This window comes from Genypterus blacodes, unplaced genomic scaffold (genome assembly GCF_046128005.1).
Source record: "Genypterus blacodes isolate CSIRO-AG114 ecotype Tasmania unplaced genomic scaffold, CSIRO-AGI_Gbla_v1 ptg000195l_1, whole genome shotgun sequence".
In the NCBI taxonomy this organism is placed as follows: domain Eukaryota; kingdom Metazoa; phylum Chordata; class Actinopteri; order Ophidiiformes; family Ophidiidae; genus Genypterus; species Genypterus blacodes.
In genome coordinates this window covers 196,582-217,356 of record NW_027466995.1, presented here as the reverse complement: position 1 = coordinate 217,356, position 20,775 = coordinate 196,582, and the positions used below count along the sequence as shown (strand labels likewise).

Sequence of the window (20,775 nt, the reverse complement as noted above, 5' to 3'; positions counted from 1 at the left end):
GATTTACAGTATTCACATTTTTTCCTACCTCATAAAAGGGGATATCCATTAATATTGTTTTAATTCAGAAACATTTTTTTAAATGAATTACTGATTTGAATGAATAATTAAAGTCATATTTTCTTATTAATTATTAAAAATCATAACATTTTAAAAGATAGCACTTTGTATGAGACAAACATTTGAAGTGTTTTCACATATCTACTATTCGTGTTAAGTATCTTATATTTTAAGATAGAAATAACATTTTCAGGGGATTCACCTATGCAAAAAAGCAATATTGTACATTATGTGTATTAATAAATAATGTTTTGACCTGTTGTGAGTGTTTTCATTTAGATTTTTTGATTCATTATTTAATTTTATGTTATTTTGATTAATAGCAACACTTTTGTTTGGTATGCACTGTAATTTGTACTCTCAGTCGTGACCAACTAACTATACATCTAAATTCACTCCTGATCTCTTAAATGTCACTGTATGGCTTATGATCCTGAAGATTACATCACAAATCAGTCTGCCACCTGTTAACACAGACATAAGGATGCAGAAATTTAACACAAAAAAAGGTTTTAAAAAGAGCTAGAGGCCGTTGAGTCTCATGTGTAGCAGTACAGCCTTGCCACCAGTAGGAGGCGCGCATGCACAAACAGAGCAGAAGTCAAAGTTATAAATAAATAAATAAATGGAGTTCCCGGATGTACAGTACTGCTGCACCTCCCCCCTTTACCTCCGCTCTCCACCCCTCCGCCACCGCCTGCTTTTCAAACCAAGCCTCCTCCTCCTCTTCTTACTCCTCCGCTTACTGCCCCCTCCGAGCGGCTCTCCCTCCCTCTGCCACTGCAGTGAGAAAGCCTCGGTGTAGGAGAGAGAGAGAAGCAAGAGTGTGTGTGAGGACCGACCCGGGTGTTAAAGCCACAACGACACGTCAAAGGGACCCGTAATTTTTGTGTTCGGTACCGCAGCTCGGCGTCTCACCGACCCCTCCGGCTCTTCCCCCCTTTTCCGTTCACACCGCGTTTCAACGTCCGACCAGCAAGATGGTAAGCAGCCACAGCTCCTATTTTCAGGTTCCCCCGCCTCTGGTAAACACAGCGGCGGGTAGGCCTGTGTTGCAATGCTTCGAATATTGCTGCGTTTCGCCTTACGATAGAGACTATACACGGCGAGAAACACACGCCATTCCCCGCCGCTTTTGGCTCCCCGTGGCTCTTGAACGCAGCGCCCCGGGGGCTGACAGTAGCCGACTTCAAGCCTGTGGCCCAGATGTCGTTCTCATCCATTTTTCTCGCCGTAGCCTTCACTCTTATTAGCAACGAGGCCCGTGTAAATGAGCTTTTTATGACAAACGAGCACAACTAAGGTAATTGTGGAACATTGAACGCACCAAGCAAGGGAGTAACTAACGTGTGCTCAGGTTACGCGTTGGCATTCAAATCGCGTCCGCATTCATGTCATGTAATAGCAATTTGTCTTAATTTCATGTCTGCTGCGTAAATGGTGCTTTGATATTAGTAGAATTACGGTTTTTATCAGCATAGCAGTGCTGTGTGCCGATGCAAAGGCCGAAATCGTCCACACAGGCTCCATATTCAGCTGTCATAGCGTGGCACATGCAGGTCCTAATTAATTGGACCATATACAGTATATTAAGATGAGTTGCCTAGTAACGGTGTCAATTCAGTGACTAATATGAGCTGAGAGGACCGGTCAGCAGTGTTCAGGTCGGGTCCATAGAGGAACAGAACCGATGAATACTAACACAGAGTATAAGTTAATTGTGAGGCTTGTCCTCTCTTCCTGTCACTCAGCTCATACATGAACAATTACATGATCAGGTATAGAGACATTCCTTCATCAGCTGTTCTTCTCCCTCACATATTGATCCAGCAAAGGATCATTTAGTTTTAATTTGCTCAGAGCAGCAGAGAATAACCATTTTATCAAAGGATTTTATTACCATTACGCGTTTATGTATTTTGAAACCTTTTAATACAGAGAGCATGAAGAACATTAATCTGTCATTACTCTCACACCTGCTACAGCATTGCTGTGCACACATAGGGCAAAAACAGTCCAGTTTAAGCACTATCCCTTTAACTTAAGGGTCCTTCCCAAAAAAGTTTGTCCTCTTTGATTGGCCAGGGTATGTAGGGCGCAGCTAGAAACACCCATGTACTGTGGAACATCCATGCAGTCCAGATACTTACATACTACCCTCCTTTCTGTCCAACCAGGCAGGTCAATTCAAATCACATTTGGAACTAGTTGGATTTTAAGGCCAATCAGAAATCAGATATGAGCCTATATTACACAAGAAAGTAAGGGTTAATAAGGATAATGTAATGTATGGTAAGGGAGGATTTTAAGAAAATGAAAAGCTTGGATACGAACTGAAATGGTTTAATACTTCTGTAGGGTGTGTGTGTGTGTTTGAATAATTACTTCATGAACTAATCTCAAACCAAAGAGTAAACGTATCATATTCTTTTTGTAAATACAAATCTATTCATGTAATCCTTGACTGTAATCCTTTAAACATGTCATCCATGTTCAAACCCAAGTGTTCCTTTTGTGTGTGTTTGCCCTATAGCAGTCTGCATCTTCTGCCAGAGTGCAGAAACCCAAGACATGCAAGCCGCACAGAATGTACGCCAACTTATGGCCTGTCAGAATTTATTCTTCTCAGTTTCAGGGGGAAGTTGGGGGCAGGGACACACAGTCGCTTAAGCATGTAGCGGAATGATCTGATGCTTAGGGGACCATATGTTACTGAGCAATCAAGCACCACCCACATACGAATCAAGCCACAGCTAATGTAAAAGATAAAAGCCACAGCGAACCTCCACTAGAAGTGATGATCAACACCATATGATCCACCCTGCACTTCTAATCGGCCCACTCAATCTGGATTTATTCTCCTCGCTGGCTGTTGCATTGCTGCAGTCCCTGTGGTGTCTTTACCTCCGGATGCACCGCTGCCAGGGCGGGAGGCATTAACAGTCACCCGCACAGGCCAAACTCCTGTCAGTTGTGTCAGTGAATAACAGGCGGTCACGTATAATGAAGAGTTTGAACTGTGTCAGCCTCTGTTGGGTGGTTTAAATTTTTAAAGCAATCCAAAAATGGCATCTTGGGAGTGTGTCGCTTAGGGTTGACTGCATAATTATGGGTTGGAACAGGATGTTGGGACATCATACAGGAGTGTCTGTTTCATCTACAGACAATCATGTCCTGTCGCAAGAACAGCCACTACCGAGTTCATTTCTTTTATAAATGGCATAGCTTTATGATTTTGACAACTTGCCATAATACGTATTTGATGACAAAACCTTCAAGCATGAACATTTTAATACATGTGTTGTTTTGGGACATTTCATTGTGACTTATTTTTCATAATAATTGACTTATCTAGATTAGACAAGACTATATTAGTTCACGACAAAGCTAATTTTGCAGCTGTCTTGTATCGTCTGTTGTCCAGTGCTTTCCTATAGTCCTGTTGTTGTGATGTCCTTTGCCCCGGAAGTCTTAGGTCGTCACATTTGTCCGTGTGTCCTTGTAGCATTGACACCAAGATGAATTCCTGCTCTTACTCTGCTTGGAGAACAATTAGGGGTCAGGTAGCTTTTAGGTAAAGGCAAAAGGTTGCTGTTGCCTGTTGGTGAACACAGTAGAGTTGTATCACTACTTGATAAAGGCACAGTGATGCTTAATCATTGTTAGTTCAGCATTATAAAGTCTTTGTAGGTAAGCCAGACTGTTGCTCTAGTTCCCCCAGGCTGCTGAGAGTTTGATCATTATTGTCACAATGTCTCTTGACTCATAAACCTGGTCCCATATAAACACACACTCTCACATAGAAGCAAACATGAAGTAAAGTAAGTAGGAAATTAATGTCTGCGGAAAGGGAAACAGTTAGGTTTGACTTGTAGCTACTCATTTCATGTTGTCGCATAGGCTTTATGGTTTCACAATCTGTGGAGAGAAGGTTCATAAAATCTTTCAAAATCTGTAGTGCTGATTATCTAAATGTATGATGAACTGAAAGATTCTTATATGAAACAGAAACGCTGCACAGGAGCCTTAGTTGGGTATTTTCTGGCCGTCCTGCTCCCTAGAAAGAATGGAAGGCGCCACACTCTGCATTTAAATGAAGTATTGTGTCTGAAGGGTCCTTAATGTGCTCCCAGTTTTAATAAGGCAGGATGGTTTGCTGAAGGAAACACCGGGAGCGGCTCGGCCTCATGCCTGTAAGACAGCGGCGTCGGCTGCTGACACTCTTGACCGTGTACATTCAGCAGATGTAGCGCTGGAATAACGGCTTACTTTAATGAGCAAGCACAATAAACAACGGAGATGAGGCAGGGGGAGATGTTTGCAACCTGTGGGTGGATTTGATCTCACAACTCCTGTCCCCGCTGTGCGCATTTCATTTACACCTGTCTGCTTGTGACAAGAGATCCAGTCACAATCTCATCACCACATCCATGTGTGGTCTGGCAGATTGGCTCGTATTCTCTGCAAGCAGCAGTGACACCTCGCATTGTTCATCAGGCCGGATACAGATCGCCTTGGACAATGCGAGGTGTAAACAGGCCACAGGCTTGTTTGACCCATGCGTGTTTTTAAAAGGCCGATGCTGATGTTTGTCCCCCATGATGAAAGCTGGGCAGGCAGCTCTCGTCTGTCTGTAGTATATCCTTCAGTATATCGGTGATGAAAGGGAGATAATAGCTAATAATCATCAATAAATACATTCATATTGTCAGCCCATTATATTAAAGGGAATGGGAAGTGAATTTAAATGTATTACAAGTGAGATCTATAATCAAAGTAGCCCTTACTATGCACCAATTCTAGTTCTTCAGGCCTTTAATGGCTCGGCTGTAGAGTTGCAGTTGAAGCAGAGATAGTAGTCTTCATTATGCAGAACAAGTGTTGTGTTCAGGGACCCTAATTGATTCTGAATCAAGCATGTATTATTGATGAGCCAGTAGGAGTCTCTCTTTGTCTAATCCCGTCTTTCTGCCTCTATTCTTTTTATGTATAAAATCTGCTCTATTTATCACGCGTTCAGTGTTTCTCTCTCGCTCGCTCGCTCTCTGTCACTTCCTCTCTGCAAAGCTCTGTCCAGTAGCAACTGAAGGTTCAGCTCGGGGAGAGTTGAAGGCGGCCAGAATTACTCCTGACCCAACGATAGCTACACCGCTGACCTAAGACCTGCTTTAGTAGACCTGTAATCCTCAACTACAAATCTGCTTTGCTCTAAATCTCTTTACCTCCAGGAAACATGTGGAGGTTAGACAATATCTACCAACTATATTCAGCATCAGGGTGCAACAACAACTGGTTAGTCCTTAGTCCCCATTATCCTCTGTCCCTACTGTGTCTTCATCTGTCTTTACAAAACCTAATTGACCAGATAAACCATTGCAGTGTTCATTAATTATCCAGTAACTTCTGTTCTAGGACTTCCTGTCTCATAAAGTCACTGCTAAGAAACTGCAAAGATGATGTAGGCCCTGTGTGTTTACATCAACATCAAGCTCTGTAAACTGCACGAGTCACAGTCACTTGTGCAGTGATCGGCGTCCGTTCAACACTAATGCCAGGCTAATCCCGTGTCACCTCTTGCTCCTCGCTGCTCTTAAAATACCACGACTGCTGCTTCATGTAGCCCAACAACACACCAGGCGACGGCATAACAGGCAGCAGCTTTCACCGGCTGGATCAGTGTAGCTACAGTATGTGGCTGGTTTAGATTAATTAGTAAATTGGCAAACTGGGCGAGAACAGAACGAGTGTCGGTCCAGACTGCAGTTTGTTGGATAGAACATCTTCCTTCCGAATCGGGTAAATTAATTAACAGGAAAAAGATAATTTCCAACCCCTTATTTGGCAGATCTGCTGTCATTTAAACACTTTGTTATTCTTATTCTTATGTGTCTTTACCAGCTGCACCTAAATGAGTGTGCCCGTGCAGCCACACTGGTGTTTGTGAATAAAGCTTCCTCCTGCAGAGAATATTGGCAACCTTCGGCATTCAATCTCTCAGAAACTGCCCGGTACCGGTAAACTGCTTAGCCTTATTTGCAATTAGCTTACTCATCACATGCTGTAACTTGCCTCAGCCGCTGCTTCCCTCCCGTCCTGCTTTCACTATGAATGATTCTGTTATTTGCATCTCTTAAGTTACACACTTGCTTTCATTTTCTAAGCGTTTCCTTTTGCCTCACAGTTTGTATTGTGTGAAATCATTACCGACCCGTAGCTGTCAGCGGTCTGGGCCTTGCATTGCTGCAGTCTGATACTCGATATTCAAACTGAGGTGCGCATGTCCGGTCTGCTACACTCGGGTCTTAGTCGCTTTGCTGTAGTATCCAAAACAAGCTGCAGAACAATTGGAGTCAAATGCTTGCTGGCTCAGGACATTTCTGTCTCAGTGAGGATCTCCACTTTGCCCCCTTCCGCCTCAATACCCTGCAACAGGGATCTAAGCCTTCCTCTGCTCCTGTGTGAGCGTTGCAGTTTGTTTCTGCCAGCAGTCAGGTGGACGACCAGTGGACACTGCAGTGTTGGATGGGTTACTAGGCTGGAGAAGTGGCTGCGGATGTGACTGCTGTACATGAGCCAATACTATTAACACACATACACACGCACACACACTCACACACACACGTGCACACGTACGCAATGCAGCATCTCTGGATTGTTGCCCTGCAGACCTCATGAAGGAGACTGGAACTAGGCTCTAAGTAAAAGACTGTTTTTAAATGTAAACAGTAAATATGGTGTCAAAGTGCAATCAAGTTATTACGCTCATCATAGATGCCATAAATCAGTTTTTGATAGAGCTGCACAATATATAGAGGAATGTGTGGTGTGTAGAAACGTGATGCAATAAGTCACATGAAGGTGTGTGATGTATGTGTATCCAATATGCTGCCTACAAGAGAGGATGGAACATTTAATACAGAGTGTGTGCTATACAGATTTAGAAACAAGGACTTGAATTACTCACATTTCTAACTCAAAGTGTCATTCAACTTGCTTTTGTACAGATTTTAGTGCCTACAAATCTGAAAATTCCCCAAAAAATGAACGTAAACAGATGCAGTAGTCGTGACATTTCTTGCTGATTCTGTGTCCGAGGCATTTTAACCACTGTCAATTAGCCAATTACAGGAAGTCTCTAGGTGGTAGGAGTGCTTGTTCACCTAGATTGAGTCTATATGTACATCATAATTTGATCTGTGCTGTACTGTTGTGTGTGTTGAGCTCTCACAGTGGCTCACACCTCTCTGTCTCTGTGTTTCTACAGGGAAATGAAGCCAGTTACCCCCTGGAGATGTGCTCACACTGTAAGTATTTTCTTGATCTCACGTTGGAATGGAATCAAAGGGGTTGACAGATCCCGGGGCCAAGTTCATAGAATACAAAATGTGTGGATTAGCTTGCCTTTATGTGTGTGTGTGTGTCTTTAACAGCCCGTAGTAATCGTCATGTCCCAGACAGTCGCAGCAGTGAGCTTCAGCTGTAACATATGGGGGTAACCCTTTAAATACACACGCTGCCATTTCCCTGGAACAGCAATGACTAAGAGCCGCTTTTCACAACACTAAGGACTGTTGCTCTGCATAAAATATCATTTCATCAGCATTCGTTTAGCCTCAGTAACCCGCTGTCTATTCCCTTTTCGAGCTGAAGGCAGCTGTACACATCTCCTCTTCCCCCAAAATGGCTGAGCGTTCACAGTTAGGGATTGATTTTACCCATGGGGGTTGTTAATAAAGCAGGGTGTGAAGGGGGGCTTAACGAGCTCCGAGACTCTGAAGGGTCCCTCTGTAACACAGGTAAACTCCAGGGACCGTGTGGCTCCTCAGGTTTACCTCATCGTGTATCACAGCCAGAACCACAGGTGAAGAATGATATCAGAACAGGTTGCGGCTCTCTAAACGTTTAAAGGTTAATATCCAATCATTACATCTGTATCACATATTTGAAGCCATGACTGTTCTTCTTCAGAGACATGACAGAAGTGACACCAACCTGTGGAGACGCTGCTTTACGAGCAGAGTGACCGAGCGGGAAAAAAGGGGGTCTTAGAATTCTTAAACTCTTGTGATATGTAATTACAAGCTTGCATGTTTAAAAGTAACCCGGCCAAGACGGACACACATACATGTTGGAAATGACATATGTTGTTAGAGAGTAATCAGAGCCGGGGGGGGGGGGGGGGGGAGAGACATGCTGCGACTTGTCTGTACTTGGAGCACACTGCTGTAACATCATGGGGGACGGGACCCTGACCTGTGAGGCCCTCCAGGCATCCCTCCCCCTGAGGATTATGCCACAACAGTGTGTGTGGGTGTGTGTGGGGGCGAGACCTGTCAACCTGTTATTTTCACAATAGCAAACCAGTTATTCACCAAATCAATCGGTGTGTTTATCTGGTTGTGTCAGAACATGTGAAGTAAGAATGAGTTCAAGCAGGTTTGACACAGAAAAGCCTACAGTTACAGTTTTCAAAATGATGACATATTACACCTTTCTTTTTTTCTTTTCCGTCTTTGAGGGTTTTCCTCTCCCTGTGTGTGTGTGTGTGTGTGTGTTTGTTTGTGTGTGTGTCTCCTTCGTGTTCTCCTGCCTCTCACCCTCCACCAACACTGCAGCTGTTCAGACCGTCAAGCTCTTAGACCGACAGGCTGTGAAGAAATTAGCTCTGCGCGGCTCGTTGGACTTTAGTCAACTCTTTGTCCCTGCTGCACCTAGGATTGACTTTATACAGAGTTGCCAAGAGCGCGAGACTGAGAAGGGCAGGTTAGATTGATAAATGAATCCATGTGTAGCTGGTAGAGCTGCACACCTCAGTGAGGTCTGCCTGCTGCAGGCCCAGCTCCCCTTAGATCAGGCTAAATCTAATGGCCCACTTGTGGGAGCATGCATAATTAGACACACACACACACACACACACACACACACACACACACACTATGCACTAGACACTTCACCAAAGTGCACACACACCCACTCTCTTCAGCAGCTCTCTTTACCCCCCCCCCCCCCCCCCCCCCCCCCCCCCCCCCCATGCTCATACATATACACACAGACACACACATAGACACACAATCATACACAAAGCTGTCAGTGCATCACGCTCTCAAAGAGAAATGCAGCAGAGTGCCAGGATCCATTGCGGGCCTGTCTGCAGCCGCCCAAAATAAACGCAGGGCAGCTCGTTGGAGTTCCTCGTTGCTAGGGGTTTCCCTGAGGGCGGGAGGCACAGGCTCTGTTGGCGGGTAGAGGGGGGGCGGGGGGGCGGGGTCAGGGTTAGCCGGGGGTTTTCTGATGACAGCATGGCTATAATTACACGCCAACGGCACACTGATCTGCTTCGCCCTTTGACGGGACATTATCAGAATGCCTCCAGTGTGGGGCTGAGCGGGCCGACCAATCAGCTTAATGCACGGTGCTGTGCAGCTGCTCGCCGTCTGTAGTACAGGAACGTCTTGGCTGGAATGAAAGGAGACTGAGGGGAAAGCCTCGTCTTTTTTTATTCAGTCACAGAAGTGACCTGATTCCAGAGCCACAGGTTGACCAGCGGCTCCTCTCTGCTCACTTGAATGAAACAGAGGAGAGGACAAACTGCCTCATTGTGTAACGCTCACATGTCAATCTTTCATCAGAGGCTTTAACTCTGTACAGGATTATAGTTTTAACCTGCAGCATCTTTGTATCTGCCTGCAGCGGGCCGTCGTTACTCAGACTGCACACCGCACTCACTCAAACACCCTTCTGCTTATTGGAACAGTGTCATGTGTCGGCCTGGTTGTGTAATTACTGAGCTGAGCATGGAGCCGTCTCATGTTTGGCGTGTGTGTGTGTGTGTGTGTGTGTGTGTGTGTGTGTGTGTGTGTGTGTGTGTGTGTGTGTGTGTGTGTGTGTGTGTGTGTGTGTGTGTGTGTGTGTGTGTGTGTGTGTGTGTGTGTGTGTGTGTGTGTGTGTGTGTGTGTGTGTGTGTGTGTGTGTGTGTGTGTGTGTGTGTGTGTGTGTGTGGCAATATAAGGCCTCGGCTGTAATTATCAGTAACATGCCAACTACATTTGCTCTCTAGCTCACCCACACACACACACATTTCCCCTAATGTGCAGGATGAGCTGTTTAAGGGCTTAGCATGCTTAAGAGGACACATTTATTAATTTAGCTGTCATTGTGTTTTCATAATTACACAAAATGGGGACGGAAAGCCTCTGTTCAGAGCTGTGCTGTTGTCTGATTGACACACGGAGCTTATTGCTCACTGTGACAGCGCTGATGGAGCAGTGTGAAGCAAAACACGAGGCTGAATGTGAGAAAAGTTGAACAAAAAAATGTTGTTTGTGATCGCAACATTCAGTTTATCTCACAGGTGATGGATGATAGAGAAGCTATAGGCTGTCAATCAGAGAGAGGGCTGCTTAGAGTGCAGTGTGTGTATGTATGTGTGTGTGTGTGTGAGACGGATAACATCTACATATGCATACACCGTGTTGTGAAAATGCCTCCTTTGTGCGTGCGCGTGTACGACATGTAGGTATGTGTGTGTGTGTGTGGGCTACGTCGGGGGGCTGGTGGGCTCTAGTTGCCTAGTAACACACAGTTGTGGGTGCATCATACAGCATTTATAAGGTGTGTGTGTGTGTGTGTGTGTGTGTGTGTGTGTGTGTGTGTGTGTGTGTGTGTGTGTGTGTGTGTGTGTGTGTGTGTGTGTGTGTGTGTGTGTGTGTGTGTGTGTGTGTGTGTGTGTGTGTGTGTGTGTGTGTGTGTGTGTGTGTGTGTGTGTGTGTGTGTCATAATTCTCTCACAGTTACACCGGGTCTCCCTCCCAGCGCCTCATTAGCATATCAGTGCGAGGAGCCTCTGAAATGTGCGGCGCTCTTGGGAAAATAAGACAATTATCATGTGAGGATGGATGATGTTCTGCTAAATATCCCATTAAATAGACATGTTGTCCCAGGGTGTGTGTGTGTGTGTGCCACGTAAAGCTCATATTTGTTGTGTATTCCTTCTCCTTTGCCCTCCTTTAAGTCTCTTTGGTTTGCTGAGTCATTGCGCTTGCTAGCGGGCATATAGAACTAGAGGGGAAGTTTCCGTGTTATATTCTAAGGTTTCTCTAGGTGTTTCCAGGTAAAAGCATGAGGATGACAGTGTTGTTCAGCTTGTCTGTCTGCGGAGCTGGCAGACGTGGGGACGCGGTCGGTTGAGGAGAGCAAGACGGCGACTCAGACTGTGAGAAAGCTGTTGTCAGTATGAATAATCCATGTTCCTACTCACTTGGCAACTCCACTTGTCGCAGGCAGCAGAGAGGATCTGGGCACAGCCATCAGATGTTCTCTGCTCAGCCGCTGCACCACAGTTTATGAGGCGTAAATGTCAGCACGATGTTTGGTTTGCAATAAAGATTAGAGTGTTCTATGTAAACCAAAGGTGCTCAACACTGATTTCTGATTCTAAAGGAAGACGTTGCCTCAAGTAATTCAGATATTTATGTGGCTTTAATCATAGTTTCTACATTTTTTGGGTTGTGTGCTTTGAGTCTAGTACTGTAGCTTCCTTTAGCTACTTATTCAGCTTCAGGAGCTTCTAGTGTAGCTTCCCCAACACTAATGATGCTCTACGAGACTCGACTCCCTAACATTGCTCATTTTGCTGTCAGCTCCCTCTTTATCTGCCACAAAAAGCTCCACTGCTGTTGCGTGCTTACTTTTCTGAGTCTCATGCTGAAGGATCAGAGTTTAAATTAAAAGGAATCCTCTCTGAATTCTTGAATTAATGACGTTGGAAGTGAATGAAGTAACAGCGCTCCCTTTCAGATGCTCTCTTGTGGAATGCTTATTCACGGCGCTGTTGGAGAATTTAATAAAAAGAGAGAGCTGGAGAGTGAATTCAAAACCCCACACAGCTGGCAAATGGCTGCAGGAGGCGGGTGCAGTGGGAGGCGCGGCAATGAGGTGTCGCTCGCTGTCAGACGGTGAGACAGGCACTTTGTTTAGAAGCGCACGAGGCCACGGCTGCCCTCCTTCCCCAAGAACGTCTGTGAAGAACAACGGTGCAGATGTTACGCTCGCACACTTCACCCGCTCATAGCTAATCTGCCAGCTCTCTTCCGTGCCGTAACCACAACTTCACAGAAAGAGGAGGAAGGAGGTAAAGGTATAACTTAACTTCATCAAACCTCCTCTATTGGAACAGGAACACACTGACACTCAATAATCAAACAAATGGAGCGGAATGATGTTCTTACATGAGAGTCGAGCAGGTGCGGCTGTTATCTGAAGGCCCGATACTCCCACCTCCCCCCTCACCCCCGTACGGGTGTCATTTTGCCGCGAACAGGAAACAGGAGGCCACTGATAAGGAAGTGTTGGGTGTCATAGGACAGACGTGCGCTCCGCTCTGATGGCTCACACACACACACACACACCCAGTGGACCTGGCGCACAATGCACAAACCCTGCGGCGTATTTCAGAGTGTGTACCTGTGTGTTTGTATGCACAGATTCATCACGCACAGAAATACTTCAACACCGTCAATGAACTGTTACGGATCTACCCAGTGTGTGTGTGCTGAAGTGCTGACCTCTCTGTTGACGCATTAGAAGGCAAACTAACAGTAATTGTTATTCAGACGTACGTGTCTCACCTGTACACGCGTCTCACCCACGTGTCCGCACGTTAGGGACAGTTTGGAGAGACAGGCAGAGAAGTGTGAGGGTTCCTTGGTTTAGTCATTACTATACGTGTTTTTTTTTATGACCTCTCCAGAGATCAGTAACCCTAAACACAACTGGCACGCAGTCAATTCCGAGCCCTATAAATCTATCCCTCTGTCTCTCCTGTCTCTCCTGTCCCTCCTGTCCTGCGTTCACCCGCCGTGTAACGATTAATAGATAGCTTATATCATTCAGGACCCCAGATTAGTAGCAGGCGAAGGTGCAGTGTGCGGTTGGCCGAGGCGATCACGTGGCTGTTGTGAGAATGAGCTTATATAGTAATTAACAACTGGCCAAGGCATTGCTTCTGGATTACTCCTCGCCATTGTTTGAGCGCATCGGCGAGCCAGAGAGGGCTGCTCCTCATGGCAGGGGAACGGAAAGCCCAGGCCGCGTCGCGTAAATCAGCCCCAGTCGTCCACAAAAGCTGTGAGTTTGCGAGAATGATATCCGTCTGTGTGTGTGTGTGTGTGTTCTAATCCCTCCGTTACTATGTCCGGAGCGTTTTCTCTTCACGCCCGCGCCCGTCTTGGGTTCCTTAGCTCGTTATGTTGGGGTCACAGGTGTATTGTTGGTGTCATTCTGAACCTTGAGCTTCCCTACTGTTTCCTCCATGTTGGTGTCACCACCGCTCACTGTTCATTTTGCTGGACGAGAGGAGAACACACTGCACTCTGTGTGTGTGTGTGTGGGGGGGGGGGGGGGGTGTTACTGTAGCACGGTGTGGTCCACTCCGTCCTGCTGGAGCCAAAAGTGGCGTCCTTGACCTAGTTGCAGGATAGATAGTATCATTTATGAGTACGGTTCATGCAGGTGGTAGCAAGTGTATTTATGTTTTGCTTCATATCCAATCACCAGGCTGTCATAAAGCTGTGTGAAGCTCCTAACCATCCTGAGATGTGCTGCCTCCTGTCTGCATCTATCACCTTTATCTTACATTTGTCATTGTCTTGTTTCAGTTTTACACGTTGCTCTAAGGGGTGTTTTGGGTCTTTACCCCGCTGCAGTGTGAATCCTTAAAGCACATCACTGAGGAATGGAGGCTCTTCTTTCACTGGGCGCAGGTGTCCCTCTCCCTCTCTCTCTCCCTCTCCCTCTCCAGAGCCACCTTAACACCCCCAGACTCCATTATTCTCACCATTGTTGTTTTGATACACTGTGGCATCAATCTCTCTCCTGTTCTTTCTTACATAAACACTCCTGTTACTGCCACAAATCTCAAACTTGGATTGGACTTTTTCTTCCAATGATCCACTGTGAAACGCTGCTATGCTACATGCCTTAGCTCCAGCAGAACAGAGCAGAATCTTATATACTTCCTCTTGTCATAACTCTCATAACTTTGCTTTAAAATGACCGAACTCCTGAAGCTCTTAATGTGGATGTATGCTCTGTGTTCATATCTAAACACTCACCCTCCAACTTTTCCTTCTTTCTGTCTTTCCCCAGTCGATGCTGATGAGATTAAGAGGCTAGGGAAGCGGTTTAAGAAACTCGACCTAGATAACTCCGGCTCACTCAGCGTGGAAGAGTTCATGTCGCTGCCCGAATTGCAACAAAACCCACTGGTGCAGAGGGTGATCGACATATTTGACACAGACGGGAACGGAGAGGTGGACTTCAAAGGTGAGCGACATGTTCTACTGGTGTGTGTGTGTGTGGAGCTTCTTCACATCCCACTCCTGTGTAAACGTCTTGCAGATACTATGAGTCTCCTTCATCATCAGTGCTGACTCTCCCCTCCTCTTCTCTGCAGAGTTCATTGAGGGAGTCTCGCAATTCAGCGTCAAGGGGGACAAGGAACAGAAGCTTCGGTGTAAGTGCAGCTCATGTCATATCATGTTGTGTGTGCTGCTTGGGGTCGTGGACCGCTCCCCCTCCTTCGTCTCTGTCTCTGTCTCTGCTGTGGTGTGATTGTCTCACCTCCCTGAGCCGTGTCCATACAGCAGTTTGTCACACCTACCATGAGCTGTAAAGTCTCACATTTTGATCAGTTGATTAAATAAATGAATTAAAATCCTCCTTAGTATGAGAAATAAAATAAATAAAGCAAGAAATGAATGTAGTTTGAGACGAACATTGACACTGTAAAGGAGCTGAAGTTTAATTAAGAACATCGTCAAGGCTTATCAGTCCAATCACTCCCGTCCCTCGCTCTCCCTCTGCCCGTCCAGTCGCTTTTAGGATCTACGACATGGACAAGGACGGCTACATCTCCAACGGCGAGCTCTTCCAGGTGCTGAAGATGATGGTGGGCAACAACCTCAAAGATACGCAGCTCCAGCAGATCGTGGACAAGACCATCATCAACGCAGACAAGGACGGAGACGGCAGGATATCCTTCGAAGAGTTCTGTGCAGTAAGTCGAACACAACCCCACCCCTCTCCCCCTCCCTCTCTCTCTCTCCCTCTCTCTCTCTCTCTCTCTCTCTCCGTGGGTATTTTGGGGCCAGTGACATTTCGGCCCGTGGCGAAGCCAAATGTCAAAGGGGCAGAAAAGTGTGGAAAAACACAACAGCTTTTTCGCCGGAGCTGCACAGCGTCGGGGTTTGAGTTACGAGCTCGTCTGGTGCAGCACGTTGTCAAGGGCTGTAAACACAGGCGGCAGGTCGTCGCTACATATGATAGGGGCGCTAAAAATACTGAGTTAGCACTTTGGCTGTGCATTTCTTCTACCCTAAAGGATCTATACAAGGCTGATTTGACATTTTGACGAGAGTGCAAGCTGCAAACTAAGATGGCTGCAGATCACCGAGGAAGCAAGAATGAATCGGGCCTCAGCAAGGACGCTTGGTAGAAAAGATTTCCCAACTCGCCTTCATTCAAAATTACATCTATTCCGTAATGAAAGAGGGACTGTGTAGTAGTTGTGTGAGAGCTCTGAATGAAAGGAGTGCGTTGGGGCTTTGACAGGCCCACATTTCGACAGCGCGGTATCTCCGGAGCCTCGATCTAAAAGGGCTCCTGTCCTTGTGGGTGAGTGTATTTTCAGCGTAGAACATTGAGAATGAGAATTGGAACAAAGCTGCGCGCTGCTCCCCGACACCTTCAGGTTCAAGGAGATCCAGTGTCCTTATTTCTGCTGCGTCTCAGTATTCCTGATGTGAGAAGAAGCGCAACAATGTGAAGCTTCTGGATCACAGATTGCACCTTTAATTTAATCAGGCAACATTACAGTGATAGTTCATATTGACTAGATTCATACATGTGCCATTGCTGACCCCTCCTCTCTCTCTCTCCTCTCTCTCTCCCTCTCCAGGTGGTCGGAGGTCTTGATATACACAAAAAGATGGTGGTGGACGTGTGAGCACTCCTCCGCTCGCTGAATCCCCCCCGTTCCTCCTTGACACTCGCTTTCTCCATCTCTGAAGATCTGCTCAAGACGTCCGGCAAAACGCTCTCTGTGTAACTCAATGGAAGTATTCTCTCTCTCTTTCTCTCTCTCTCTCTCTCTCACTCTCGCTCTCTCTGTGAAGCCACTTTTTTCTGTCCAAACCCACGGGCCTTGCGAAGCCAACTTTGAAGTGTTACTGAACTGTAAATCCTCTCAATAAACCGGTCGTAGCACTTTAAGAGACGGAAGGACGGCTGTTTGTCATTTGCAAGAGCACCTCTGATTTTAGACGCCGAGGGGGAAGAGAGGGGGGCGATGAAGAGGCTGGCTGGCTTGTTCATACTTCATCCTTTCTTTTTTGTTAATTGTTATTTTTGATATTTATTTTTTGTTCTTGTCTTTTATAAAGAAGAAAAAACACAATATACAATATATATATAAATATATATACAGTATAACTATGGATTTTTATGAGGGAAGTGTATAGTATAGTCACACTTATTAGAACATAGGGTATGAAGTGCCAACCAGAACATATCCACACACCAGTCCAGGTTATTACCCATCACCCTCGCTGTCATTCACGCCAGACACACACTGGCTTGTGACGCTTCCAACAGCACCATGGCGAGTCACATCGGATGACCAGTTTCATTTTCCCGTTTCATCTTTTCTGACTTTTGTTCGGCCTCCGGTTTTGGTTACAGGAGAAGTTTTGATTCAAACCCGTGAAAGCTTCCAGTCACACCTAGAAAAGCAATGATTTGTTTTCTTTTTTATAATAAGATTGCTAGTTTTTATTTGTACTTTGATCATGTTTATATTGTTGGAGATGATCCTTGTTTCTTGTCGTCGTGAAAGTATAGGTAGAAGAAATCATGCCAAGAAATTGATGACTTTGCAAACTAATCTTTACATGGTTTACTCTCATTGAAGCTTTTTGCATTTTAACAAGTGTGCATCCGTGAGACAATCTGATGCAAATAGCTCCGTGCTCACTATTGAATTTATGGAATCATGATATTTTTCCATGACGTTATTTCAGAGTGTTATGAACAGAGGCTGGACGGAGCAGCAGACGTGGCTCAGAACTGAAAACCGTAGTGTCAGAGTGAATAATAATGATGCTGTTTGTGCAAGCATAACTTTATCTGCGGGCAGCATCCTTTTTTTGTTTTGTTTTTTACCAGTATGTGTGTATTAGGTAACCAATGTGTGCTCATCTTCTTGAACAGCATTAGAAGCCTTAGCCTCTGCTTTACATGAGCCCTTTTGAATATTCACCTTTCTCAGTACAGCGGAGGACGGGTCAGAGTTCTCTTTGGCGCATCAAACACACACACACACACTTAAAATCTTAATGCGTTGGAATGAAACGTGTGCAAACGGGATCGATTGTATATTTTAGATTTTATGAACGTGTACATTTCAAAAGTTGGCTTCTTCTTCTCCCACTTCTTTTCTGTCACAATCGCCTCCTTTCCTCCCCCTCCCTCCTTCCCTCCCTCCCACACCCACTTAAACACGACCAGGGAGAAAACTAAACACAACTACAAATTCTAAATGTGAAAGGGGAAAAATGCTTCCTAGTGTAACTGGCATCGGGACAGCTTTTGTTTTTGCTCTGGAGGCCGACTGCTGGTTTGAACAGGAGTTTTCAGTCAGAGATGTGAGCCTGGAGTGCCCTGTTGTCCCCCGACCCCTGACCCCCCCTCCCAAAGCTCTGCACGGCTTGGGCCTCCCTGTGCTTGCATGACATGGAAATATATTTTTTGTTGTGCATGTAGATCAATTTTTTGAAATAATCCTCTTGTTTACACATGGATGGTGATGTTAATATATTTAAGAATTTAATGGTATACAATATGGATGTTGCCAAACTTTGGTAAATGTACACATATTATGAGAGGTAATCCAAATGAACTGAACTACATGTAACTTTTTGTATTTTACCCGGGTCAGCCAGATGCTTCTATTCCAGTAAAAGTTGCATATCTGATCCTGTCTCAAACTGCCACACACTGTACTCAGCTTAAAAAGGGGAAATTTGATGTTTTTTCTTTTGTATATAAGTATTTGTTTAATGCAGTTCTTAGCTGTCTGTTCTCTGTATAGTTCACACCGCGCTTTAGTTCGTAAGTGCATTTTCTGAGGGATTTGGGTTCTTTAGTTTGTGTGTGTGCGTGCGTGGGGGTGGGAGGGGTCTGAAATGATTGAAGTTTGAGAACCAGTTTTGTTTTCTTCCTTTTTCTGCATGCTGCATCTTATGCTGTGGGACTGTTGGAAACTTGATACTGTATGAAAATTAAATAAAATTTAAATAAACTTTGAAATGTTGAAAGTAAAGGCTTGTGTGTGCCCCTCAGTATTAAATAGTTTATGTAAGAGTAGTAAATTAACATCCACTCAATGACATTCAGCAGTTAAAAGTTTGGTTTATGAAATTGTTTATTTACACAAATGTATTACCAGATATCTGCATACCTAAAGCATTTATCATTCCTTGTGTTTGGGATGATGCAATACTTTGTTACTATGAATTCAGGTGACTGTTGAAAACATAAGGCCACTACAGAGGAACACGAGGTCATCTGTCCAAAAGGCAGCCGGAGATCTTAACACATCAAGACAAGAGATCCAGTAGCCAATGATGTTGAGGATAAATACACACAGGAGCCAATCAGACTTCAGAATCTCTCAGCCGCTCTGCTCGCCACAGTCCTGATGTTGCCGTAGACCTTTGAAGGTGGACTTCCTGCAGGGGGGGAAAAGGGTAAAAAGGTCATCACTCATCACAAAGGGTGCGTTTGTCCATCCAAATGACAAACACTTCCTTTAAGAACAAATGATTTAAAAACCCTTCTTACCTAAGATTAAGTTGCATATGGCTGTCCGGGCCATCTTGATATTCTGGAAAGACCCTAATAAATGGACTTTTCTGTTGAGAGAAAGAGAGACGAATGTTTCAGACGATAAATATTCAGTCTAAAAGACAAACAAGGTCTCTTTAAGGCCTAACTTCATATGGTATGAAAAATACTACCTGTCTAAAAATGTGCCATGTAATGAACATTGTAAGTGTCCAGGCCTACTATGACAGCTGGGAAGTACTCACGTGTCGGCAAGCACAATGCGAGTCTTTGTGACGTTTTCAATGGTGAATTTGGTTTTTCCTCCCTTCCCTGCTATTCTTCCGATGGCTCTGGATAAGTGGTCTCCCTTCAGAGGTTTTACTGCCATGACGGGCGGGAAAAAAAGCTTAATACAGGCCAGAGCCTTAAAAAAGTGTTGATACAAAGCAGAGAGCCTTGCAGTCCGACGCTACTAAAGGCGGCTCGGTCTTACCATCTGTTACATCAAAGGTTTCTAGGAAAAGCTCGTCTAATCTGATGAGAGCCAGCGCATCCTGGAGAAAGGAAGTGTGTTAAATCACAATCAAGCTTCAAAGTCTTGGAAATTCACTACAATTCAACAACAAAAACATTAATCAGACATTATAAAGCTGTGCTGCAGATGTCAGGTTGTGTGTGTGTGTGTGTGTGTGTGTGTTCTTACTTCAACCTGGAATCCAAGCACAAACGCTTTGACGAAGTCTGATGCTCTAGTCAGCGAGCCAATGTCCTGTGTGTCTTTGCATGTCTGAAGCAGAAAGGACATATAACATTCACTCAACCCTTGCCTGTATGCACCTTTAAAACAGCATAATGTATAGAATCTGTACAAAGAGACTTACTTTGATTTCAACATTTCTGGTTTTGAGGTTGAATCTAACTTGAAGCTGCAGGTTCTCTACGATGGGGGTGAAGATCTTCAGCCAGTTCTCCTTTAGAGGCGTGTATCTATGAGCCGGGACAGCGACTTTACGCATCTCATCTGCTCCCTAAAACACAACACACACCAGAAGGCCATGACCATACAGACTTATCAACAGGTAAAGGTAACCAGCAGCTTCTCCAATGAAACCATTTCCTTCATCACGTTGATCAGAAAAATAATAAATAGAATGTATCATTATTGATTTTAATAGTTTACTTTACCTCGTGTACATTTAATTTGCTAAAGTCATTGTCAAAGCAAGTTTTAAGAAGCTATCCAATACTTTACAGTACGTAGTGGGGACGTCATATGCTTATACCGCGCATGCGCAGCACCGTGTAGACCGATCGTGGCAAACAAGCTACTTTGCCGTGACTGTAACATAATCATACGTTGACGGCTAACAAATATACCAAACAATGACTTTGAAATGTAGAAAGGTGGTCGTTACCTTTAGTTTATCGCCTGAAATGGGGGGAAACTGCGGTCTCTTGCACGCGACGGGCTCCTCCGTGTCCATTCCCACTCCATCTTGTTCACGTTTTCGTTTCTGGGTCTTTTTTGACTTAACCTTCGTGAACGACTCTGTATCATCTACACTCTCACTGGCAGCGCACGCCGGAGCTACATTATTGTCGCTATCCATGTCGAAATTAGTTTTATAATCGGGCTAAACAGTGAAAACTATGGGGCAGACTTTGAGGCAGGCAGGCATGAGACCGTCCTCGTGTGGCGAAAGGGAACTACGTAGGACCCCCGGTCTTGCCAGTATGCTACAAATAGTCAACAAACGAGTTACAATTGCTAACATGCATGTCAATAGTTTCATATAAGTAATAACAACCGCAAAACATTATCTTGAGGTTCATA

General features: G+C 45.0%; 2 protein-coding genes across 2 annotated transcripts; one reads left to right on the top strand and one right to left on the bottom strand.

Annotated features, from left to right (window-relative positions):
- The first annotated feature begins 790 nt into the window (after positions 1-790).
- LOC143015350 (calcineurin subunit B type 1) lies at positions 791-18,435 on the top strand. The gene is made up of 6 exons (XM_076169311.1): positions 791-1,043; positions 7,325-7,364; positions 14,205-14,381; positions 14,512-14,571; positions 14,930-15,114; positions 16,015-18,435. The coding sequence occupies exons 1-6, from the start codon at positions 1,041-1,043 to the stop codon at positions 16,060-16,062; spliced, it is 513 nt and encodes a 170-aa protein (XP_076025426.1). The 5' UTR covers positions 791-1,040; the 3' UTR covers positions 16,063-18,435.
- An 84-nt stretch (positions 18,436-18,519) lies between these two features.
- pno1 (partner of NOB1 homolog) lies at positions 18,520-20,662 on the bottom strand. The gene is made up of 7 exons (XM_076169290.1): positions 20,357-20,662; positions 19,823-19,969; positions 19,645-19,728; positions 19,435-19,495; positions 19,205-19,322; positions 18,957-19,027; positions 18,520-18,844 (listed from the first exon to the last, which is right to left on the bottom strand). The coding sequence occupies exons 1-7, from the start codon at positions 20,549-20,551 to the stop codon at positions 18,777-18,779; spliced, it is 744 nt and encodes a 247-aa protein (XP_076025405.1). The 5' UTR covers positions 20,552-20,662; the 3' UTR covers positions 18,520-18,776.
- Positions 20,663-20,775: the final 113 nt, after the last annotated feature.

Excerpts from the sequence above, each read along its gene's own strand:
- pno1 (XM_076169290.1), bottom strand. The coding sequence starts at position 20,551 with ATGGATAGCGACAATAATGTAGCTCCGGCGTGCGCTGCCAGTGAGAGT. Across the intron at positions 19,323-19,434 it reads AACCTTTGATGTAACAGATG|TAAAACCTCTGAAGGGAGAC; the intron begins GTAAGACCGAGC and ends CCGTCATGGCAG. Across the intron at positions 18,845-18,956 it reads CATATGCAACTTAATCTTAG|GAAGTCCACCTTCAAAGGTC; the intron begins GTAAGAAGGGTT and ends CCCCCCCTGCAG.
- LOC143015350 (XM_076169311.1), top strand. Across the intron at positions 14,572-14,929 it reads CAAGGAACAGAAGCTTCGGT|TCGCTTTTAGGATCTACGAC; the intron begins GTAAGTGCAGCT and ends CTGCCCGTCCAG. Across the intron at positions 15,115-16,014 it reads CCTTCGAAGAGTTCTGTGCA|GTGGTCGGAGGTCTTGATAT; the intron begins GTAAGTCGAACA and ends CTCCCTCTCCAG.